Genomic DNA, 9,309 nt, shown 5'->3' on the forward strand with positions numbered 1-9,309 from the left:
AAAGAGTCTTCATAAGCTCTTGGCCTCTGTGGCCGCAGCAGGACTGGAGTGGATGCGAGTGCACGGGGACCGAGCGATGCCACCCGCACCCGGGGGAAGGTTGGTGACTCGCCTGTGGTCCTGGGGGCTGGGTGGACAAGGAGGGCCACCAGCAGCCTGTTGGGTCTGTGATGTGCAGACGGTCTTGCCTTTTCACCAAGTCCGGGGCGGGGAGGGCAGACTCTGCAGAAGGTCCTGCTCACAGTCCCGCTGGATCCAGCCAGGCTTCTGGGGAGCGGAGGGGTCTGGCTTCAGGATGCGGATCAGGCAGGGCCCGGGGCCTGGAGTGTCCAGATAGCCTGTGCGCTGCTCTCTGGCCCTCCTCCGTTCTGTGACACCGTCCTGGCTACCACCTCCCCTGGGTGTGGCTGGACTGGGTGGGGGGTCCTGCGAGTCTGTGCTGTATGTCCCCTCTGCACTGTCAGCAGAGGCAGCCCCCAGGCTGTGTGCAGCTCACAGACGGGAGGGCTCCCCTTCCCCACCTCCAAGGACCTGCACTTCCTGAGAAGCTGGTCCTGGGGCGGGCAGAGGGGCGTCTGTGTGATCCTGGGGTTGTGCTCTTCCCCACTCTGACACCACCGGCTGCTCCTGCCTGGCCTCGGCTCCCTCCCCAGGCCCCTTGGCCCTGACAGCAGTCTGTTCTAATGGCAAGTGAGTGACCGGGCCAGCAGTCAGGGCCCCAGGCCCGCCTGTGAGAGTGTCCTGAGGATGGGATGCAGGCCCAGACGCTGTGACTGGGCCAGGCACATCTGGGGCGGGCAGGGGAAGGGCGGCTGAGCTCTTCACAAAGGAGGCTCATGCAGGACGCGGGTCCGCTGTGGGCAGGGCGTGGGCGGCTGTGAAGTATGGCACTCCCCAGATCCCTGCGTGTGGGGTGGTCAGGAGTGGTTGGCTGGGTGGACAGATGGAAGATGGCCCACGGCCTCTCCTCCCGCAGGCCGTGCGTCATGAGCACCCTCGCGTGCCCCCACCTCGGGCTCGGCCTCTGGCTGTGGCTGGCTGTTGCTGTGGGACTCAGCCAGGGACGAGGTAAGGACGCGGTGGGGGGTGCTTCCTGGGAGCGTGGCCCCAGTCAGCGCCCAACCGCAGCCCAGGCCACACCTGCCCAGGCCGCAGGCCCCGCTGCTGGAGCCTCTGCCTCTGCCCTCCCGGGAGCCCCATCCCACGCTGCAAGCGAGGAAGGACGGACCCCGAGGCCACCTGTGCCCCTCTGCCCAGAGTGACGCACTCCGCTTTTTGCGGGACCTTCGGCCTTGCCATTTTTCAGCCTAGCTTGGGGATGCTGTTGTGTGTTTTTTAGTTTGTTTTTATCACAGTTATTCACACATTTTGCATCTAATTCTCTTAGAGTCGTGTTTTATTTTGGGTTATTTGGGACTCCTCCTCAGTGTAAAGTTTCCAGACGGCGCAAATCCAGAGTAGGGAGTGAAAACTCGTCTTCTTCCTGTCCCCCCGGAGGACAGCACCGTTCTCTGCTGTCTGTCTGCTGCCTGCTTCTGGCACTTTCAGGCACAGGAAGAACGCGGGGCGGCCCAGCCTCTCTGCACGGCGCCCATGTGGCCAGCCAGGGGACTCTTCAAGCTGGAGGAATGTGTTTGGGGACACCCCAAGCTGAGGAGCTGGGCGGACATCCTTGCCGAGCTCCCCGCAGGGGTGCTGGTGTGAACAGGTCCTGGGAGGGCCACTCTGGCCGCCAGCGCACTGGCTGTGCCCCCAGCCGAGGCGGGACCCCCCCGCCCCGAGTCGAGCGAGGGGAGAGGCCACACGTCACGGCCTGGATTACTGCCAAGCCCCGTTGTGTCTGACTCAGGGTCTCTGTCAAGAGCCCTCTCCTTGCTGTTGACGCGGTCGCGGCGGCGGGGCACACCACACGGCGACACCTAAGTGGACTCCGCTAGCCACTCTTCTTCTGTGGCGCGTCCCCGTAGTTCTGGTGCTGCGCGCTGGCGGCTGCCGCGCTGCCGCCGGCCACGTGCCTGGGTCCCTGGTGGGGCCAAGTCACTCGTGAGCCCACAGACACCTTGAGGTCGGGATTCATTCAGTACGATGGGTGGTCTCCTGGCCCCTAGGAGGGCAGGGTGGCTGGGGGCCCGTGTGTTTGGGCTGCCCGCCCCGAGGATGGCCCTGCTGAGGGGACCGGGGCCCCTGACACGCAGACCCCAGAGGCAGCTGGGATGCTTCCTGCAGGGAGTGAGCAGCGCAGCAAGACAGAGGGCTCTTCATGAGCAGGAGTGGGGGTGGGGGTCCCCGCTCACAAGTGGCTTATTATAGCTGCCACATCAGACATTCCCTGGGGCTCCCATCCGGGGGCCCAGTCCAGCTGCTTCCCACTCTGAACCACTGGTCATTGTGCCTGCCCTGGGCGCCCCCCACCCCTGCCCTGCCCCCCACACCCCAGCTCTCGGCTGGGGCATCCAGAAGAGGCCCATCTCTGTCCCTGTTCTCCAAAAATAGCCACCCCTGCCACAGGGCTCCCAGAAGCTTCCCCGGGAGGCCAGGCTGTGTCCCAGGGCCCAGTCCTCCACCACCCTCCTCTTCCCAGGATGGCCTCACCTCCCCTCCAGGGCTGTGTGGACTCTGGTGGGGAAATCAGGCAGCTCCAGGCCCCAGGGCAGCAGCCGCCATGTGGGCTCCACACTGTCAACGGGGCTATTCCCACCGACCCTGGATGCTGGCCCGGCCTGTTCAGCAGAGCCGGCCAGGCCTGCCTCCTCGGGTCAGTCCTGACCACCGGGTGCTGTCTCCCCAGAGAGCAGCCGCCTGAGGCTGGCCGTGCTGCCTGAAGACCGGTTGCAGATGAAGTGGTGGGAGTCGGAGGGGAACAGCCTTGGCTACCTGGTGCAGGTGAAGCCCATGGCAGGTAAGGCGCCCCTGGGAGGAGGGCCAGCGGCCAGCGGTGTGGTCTGTGCCCAGCCCTTCGTCCCGCACCCGTGTGTCTGCCCCACTGACGGGGAATGTGTGGTTGGAGAAAGGCCTTCAAAGGTCCCACTGCTGTGTCCCCACATCTGGCACATCAGAAGGAGCTCAGCCAGTGTCTCAAAGAAACAAGGAGTGTGTCCTCAAGCTTAGATCCCGCCCAGAATTCTGCATGCCAACCTCATGGACAGTGTTAACCCACATTTTACAGGAGGGGTGCCAAGACCCCTGCAGAGGGACAGCCACAGAGCACCCCCAGCGTGACGTCGGCTGCTGGTCTTGAAAACTTTTCAAAAATTGAGGTTTGACACCAAACATGAGTGTATAATTGCAGGAACTGGCACCAGGTGATGAGCCCACGCTCCCACCCCAGAGTGGGAAGGGGGCACCCCCAGCCCCGCTCAGGCCCCTCCCCTGTCTCCGTCCTGTCTCTCTCCCAAGAATAACCCCCTTTCTGACTTAGGGGTAGTTTTCTAATATTTTAATTAAGCCAAGTTTGCTCATCCTATTTATCAAATCTTTTCTATTTTTGTTAAGGCTTTTGGTCTACTTACCTTATTAGTCACCGAGCGCAGCACTTTAGCCCCCTGCTTGTTGTAGAAATGTCCTCTGCTTGTCTCAGCGGACTTTGTATGTTGGGGTGCACGTGAGTCTGGAATGACTCCATCTCGCTGTGGAGTGCCGCCCAGCACCTCTCTCGGGTTTCCGTCTGCGCCAGAGCCGCCGGCTCCGCCAGGCGCTGTCTGCACTACATCATCTACTCAGGCTTCTGTCACCTGTCACCATAGATGCGCCTTCCAGGCAGCACATAATTGGTGCTGGTTTTGTCCAACGTGACAATCTTTGCCTTTTAACTGAGACTTTTTTCCATTTACATTTAATGAAATTACTGATGTATTTGGGTCTATATCTTTATTTTCCTACTTACCTTTTGTTATACTTGTTATAATTTTTTCTCTCCTTGTCCTCTGTGAAACTGAATTTTTATGGAAAAGATGAAACACCTGCAAAAGAAGAGAGCGTAGTATAATGAACTTCATGTTCCCATGGCAGCATCAACAGTTGTCCATCTGTGGCCAATATTGCGTGATCTCTCTCCAACTCCTTCTATACACTGTGTTATCTTAAAGCAAATGCAAGACATCATGTAATCATATAATCCTGTCTATGAATAGGTTAGTAGTTTTCTCTAAAAGGAAAGACTCAGAAATAACTCCAGTACTAGCATGCCTAAACAGTAAAAATATTTCAGAGCTGCCATTAAATATTTTGTTGTGTTCTCATCTTCCAGTTTGTCTGATAAATACTATTTATACTTGACTTTTCATTGGTATCCCAACAGAATCCACACATTCTATGTGGCTCCTGTGTCTCAAGTATCTTTACTTTACAACTGTTTCCTCTCTCCCCTTTTCTTTGACGTTTATTTGTTGAAGAAAGAAGATCACTTGTCGTGTGGAACACCTGACATTCTGTTTTGCTGGCGGCACCTCCATGGTGCCGCGTAGACTGTTCTTCTCCCCCCGTATCTCCCATAGGCTGGCACTTCTGTCCCAGAAGTTGGTCAGATTCCGATTTGGTTGTATTTTGTCGACAGAAATCCTTATAAGTGATTCTGTGCAGTTTCTGCTGTGCCACCAATGGAGTACACAGTGTCTGGTGTCTCTCTTTTGGTGAAGTTAAGATTGATCAGTAGGTATGAGATTATTGAGCCCTGTTCATTATTATTCCGTGTCCCTATCATCTTGGGAGCTGTGGATCCTTTACTCTTGTAGCAGTCACCCTGGAGGTGACCATCAGCACGTTAACTCGTCAGCGCGTCCTGTACGCGGCCGCTACACCACCTTTCCCCACGTAGAGATAAGGCCTCTGGTCATCACGACCGTGTTCATCCTCTTTCTAGGCACGTTAATTCTGTATCTATATTAAATCACAAAACACATTTAATTACTGTAGTTGTACTGGTTCATCATTAATTTAGACCAACTCACATACACAGCCCTTTTCTTTATTCCTTCCAGAGTCTTCCAATCTGGGATTTTTTTTTTCCCTGCCTGAAAATACTCCTTGGTGTTTCCTATAGTACAGGTCTGCCAGATGCAAATTCTCTGGGCTTTTGTTGTTTGCCTGAAAATGTCTTCATTCTTTGTTCTTGAAAGATACTGTTGCTGGGTATAGAATTTGGAGTGGGCACTTTCTTTCCGTACAGTCCTTTTCCGTCTTCTGGCTTCTGTTGTCCTTGAGCTCCAGCCTGCCTGCTGCCCCTGAGACGTGAGTCCTCTCTCCCCTCCCTCCTGACTGCCTTATGTTTGTCCCTCTGTTTAGTTTTGAGCACGTTCAAGCTGATGTTCTTGGTATGGGTCTCTTCTTACCTCACTTCAGATTCACAGGGCTTGTCGGGTCTGGGTCTTACGGTTGTACAGTTCTGGAAAATTCTTCAGCTGAGTCTCTTCAAATACCATTTGTGCCCTGTTTCCTCTCCTTTCTCCTTGTGGGATTCTCATTACACACGTGTGGGCCCTCTCCTGTATCTGTGCCTCTTACTTTCTTTTATATTTTAATTCCTTTGTTTCTCCATTCTTAATGTTCTGTTTTTGTTCTGACCTATACTCCACTATTTATCTCTTTGTTTGTGGGTAAGAAGCTGTTAAATCATTTTTAGAATTCCTAACTTCAAGTTTTTGCTTTTGTATCCTAAAATTTCCATTTGGAAAGTATCCATTTGGTTTTTATATTCGGATTTCTTTTTTACTGTTTCTAGTTTGACACTGAACTTCATAGGCTTATCCCTAAATTTTCTAACTAGTTCGCATAATTATTTAAAAGCCCCATAACTCCATCGTCCAGAGAATCAGTGGGTCTCTCCCTATTGTCTATTGTTTCTCTTAATTTTCTGTCGCTTCCTCTTGTTCCTTGTACTCCTGGTTACTTTTCATTGAGTGCCGGCCATTGTGAAAACTTACAGAAATTATCTATGTCTTTCTGTAACATTGTCTTCCTTCAGAAAAAAATTGTGTTTGTTTCTGACAGAGGCAATGGGAACTAGCAATTTTGGGTGATCTTTGTTAAGTTTTAGAAGTTGAGAGTATTTGAAGCTGGGCCTCAGTCCTTTTAAGGGCTGGTCTATTCCCATTGACCTTTGCTCCTAAGGGTAGATCTTTACGGTTTCAACCCAAAAACTCGGAGAGGGGGCGTGTGCCGAGGATTCACTTCCTCACGGGGCCCGGAGCTCCTATTCTTGCTGCGCAAGCCCCTGTGACCCGTGGCCTCACGGCCTCCCCTCCAGGCACCCTGCGTTGCCCGTTCAGGCTCTTCTGACAAATGACTACAGACTGGGCGGCCTAAACAACACTTGGTCCTTATGGTTTGGGGGGCTGGACACCCGAGGTCAGGACGCTGGCACGGTTGGGTTCTCGGTAAGGACGCGCTTCCTGGTTTACAGATGGCTGTCTTCTTGCTGTGTCTTCCTCACACGCCACAGAGAGCAAGGAAGCTCCTGGGGCCTCTTCAGAGGGACGCTGGCCCCACCATGGGGGCCCGGCCTTCATGACCACTCACCCCCCAGAGGCCTCACCTCGTAGCACGGTCGCCTTAGGGGGCAGGATGTCAGCATGTGAATGCCGGCACTCGCCTGTAGCGCAGCCCCAGCCAGCCCTGAGTGAGGCGCCCCGGTGGCTGCGCCCCTGCTCGGCGTGTCGACCGTGGCCTCGCCACTTCTCCCCGCCTTGCCAGCTCTCAGCAAGCGGCGTCTTCAAAAGCCCTCCGCCCGGCTTTCCCAGCTCTCGGAGGGAGGGCCGTGTGGCCTGCCCAGTGCACCATAGCCCGCGGTCTGCGCGCTGGGGTGGATGGGGGGTGGGCAGGCGCCTTGCAGCACAGCCGGGAACAAAGGCAGCCTCAGCCAGCGCGCTGGCGGAGCTCACGCATCAGAGCTGCTCGCCTGCGATCTGGTCAGGGCTCTGCCTTTAAAAACTACTCGGCTTCTTCTAAAACTGATAAGCCTGTAAGAGTTTGTGGGGATATGGGATTAGGACTCTGTATGTGTGAGGCCCTGGCTATGTGAAGCCAGCTCCCTAGCCAGCGGGGGTGGGGGTGAGGGGCAGGTGGGGGGACCTGAGCGGGCTCGGAGGAGAGAAATGCCAGCCCCTGGGATGGGGTGAGTGTGAGCAGAGCTGACCCCAAGAAACTAGGAGTCCAGAATCCCCAGGCTGTGTTGTGTGGTGTGGCACCAGAGCAGGGCAGTGTGTGTGTACGTGTGTCCGTGTGCACGTGTGCACGTGCACACACACACACACACGTGAATCCCGCCATCGACTGATTGCTTATCACACATCTGTGCAGGCGGGCTCAGGATCTGCCAGACGGCATTAAATACTGATTCCACCACGGAGTAACTGTGTTGCTTGGTCCCTGGGGCCTCGGTTTTCCCACCTACAAAGTAGGGGCAGTGGGTTTGTGAAAATCATGCAGCTTGAGGGGCGCCTGGGTGGCTCAGTTGGTTAAGTGGCCGACTTCAGCTCAGGTCATGATCTTACCGTTCGTGAGTTCGAGCCCCGTGTCAGGCCCTGTGCTGACAGCTCAGAGCCTGGAGCTGCTTCAGATTCTGTGTCTCCCCCTCTCAGCCCCTCCCCTGCTCATACTCTGTCTCTTTCTCAAAAATAAGTAAACATTCAAAAAATTAAAAATCATGCAGCTTAGGGGCGCCTGGGTGGCTTAGTCGGTTAAGCGTCCGACTTTCGCTTAGGTCATGATCTCGCGGTTCGTGGGTTCGGGCCCCGCGTCGGGCTCTGTGCTGACTGCCAGCTCAGAGCCTGGAGCCTGTTTCAGTCTGTGACTCCCTCTCTCTCTGACCCTCCCCTGCTCACGCTGTCTCTCTCTCTCCCCTAGAAATAAATAAAAATAAAAAAATAAAAAAAAAAAACATGCAGCTTGATGAACGCGACACACATACAGTGACTGCCTGAGAAAGTGGCTCTTAATTATACCAGCGGCTCTTGGAGCTCCCTGAGAGCCACGGCACCCCCAGCACGGGGCCTCCGCCGGCCACACAGGAGGGCAGGGTAGGCCTTCTCTCTACCTGCAGGGGGCCGGCCCCTGAGGCGGGGAGGCACCTGCTGCTCCCTGACACCCGGCTGCAGTGTCTCCAGCTTTGCCTCTGAGCAGACGGCCACGTCCCCTTTGGGACTTGACTTGTTTCCAATACTTGAAACAGCCTCCACCTCAGACTATGCAGGTGTTGACAGGCGCGCCGGCGCCACGCGGTCCCACCCCTGTGCTCAGGGCAGGGAATTTCTCCCCAACACACACCGGCCCACCTCGGGGGCCTCGATCTCTCTCCCCACCCCAGGGGACGCGGAGCAGGACGTCATGCTGACCACGAAGGCCCCCAAGGCCACAGTGGGGGGCCTGAGCCCCTCCAAGGGCTACACCCTACAGATCTTCGTGCTCACCAGCTCCGGGACCACCCTACTGGCACAGAGGGAGTTTGTGAGTAAGTCCGTCATCCGGCGTGGAGCGCAGCCGCCGAGCGGGTGCATGTGGGAAGGAGCTGCACCCTAGCCTTGCTCTGGCTGCAGCTGTGGCTCCCCACGCAGCCCCCCCCCCCGCCCTGCCCCCTCCCTGGGGGATCCTGACAGCCGCCTCTCTGCAGTTGAGGAGTTGAAGAGCCGCTCTGCGAGCAGGAGCAGCCGGAGGCCAGCTGGGGCAGCCCTGGAGCCCACGCCCGCCCACGTGGGGAGCCCAGCCCCCGAGCCCCCAGTCGCCTTGTCCCCAAGCCAAGACCCACCCACTCCTGGTGGCTCTGAGCAGGATAAGGGTAAGTCACTGGGGAGGGAGCAACCTTCTGCTTCTGCCACTTTCTCTTCACGCGGCCCAGGCTCTTCCTCCCACGGGACCCCACACTCTATCTTGACCTGGAGTGTGCCTGCCGCTGCCCTGGCCTCACGCAGATCACGGGGCACAGGTCCGCACTGGGGGTACGCTGGGCTCCAGTGCACCTTGCTTTCTGCCTGCGTGTGGCAGATGAGTGGTGACACAGCTGTGCCCTCCCCCAGGACTGCTCGGCGAGGAGCGGCACTCACCCAGGGACCCTGGGGGCAAGGCCCCTTCTCAGCCCACCGTAGACCACGCCAGGGCCTCCAAGGGCAAGACAGAGCCGCCGGGTAAACAACCGGGGCGCCGGCTCCCGTGTGACCCAGCGCAGGGCAGGCAGGGCTGTGCCCCCGTTAGATGGGGGTCTCCTTGCGCTTGGCCTACCCGGGAGTCTTCACGAGGGGTCTGTCCTGGTGTGGGGCTCAGCCTGGAGGGCCTGTCCATGCGGGCTCTCAGGGAGCCCCCAACCCAGACATGGGACAAGCC

General features: G+C 57.0%; 1 protein-coding gene across 1 annotated transcript in view; it reads left to right on the forward strand.

The window, feature by feature from the left end:
* Window positions 1–986: 986 nt before the first annotated feature.
* The window catches only part of COL20A1 (collagen type XX alpha 1 chain), a 26,813-nt gene continuing 18,490 nt past the window's right edge, over window positions 987–9,309 (forward strand). The window contains exons 1-5 of the mRNA XM_077756814.1: window positions 987–1,068; window positions 2,789–2,899; window positions 8,300–8,443; window positions 8,603–8,767; window positions 9,006–9,113. Of these exons, the coding sequence (XP_077612940.1) occupies window positions 987–1,068; window positions 2,789–2,899; window positions 8,300–8,443; window positions 8,603–8,767; window positions 9,006–9,113 (610 nt within the window). The remainder of the gene's footprint in view (window positions 1,069–2,788; window positions 2,900–8,299; window positions 8,444–8,602; window positions 8,768–9,005; window positions 9,114–9,309) is intronic.

Source organism: Crocuta crocuta, unplaced genomic scaffold (assembly GCF_008692635.1).
Source record: "Crocuta crocuta isolate KB4526 unplaced genomic scaffold, BGI_CrCroc_1.0 scaffold613, whole genome shotgun sequence".
Classification (NCBI taxonomy): Eukaryota; Metazoa; Chordata; class Mammalia; order Carnivora; family Hyaenidae; genus Crocuta; species Crocuta crocuta.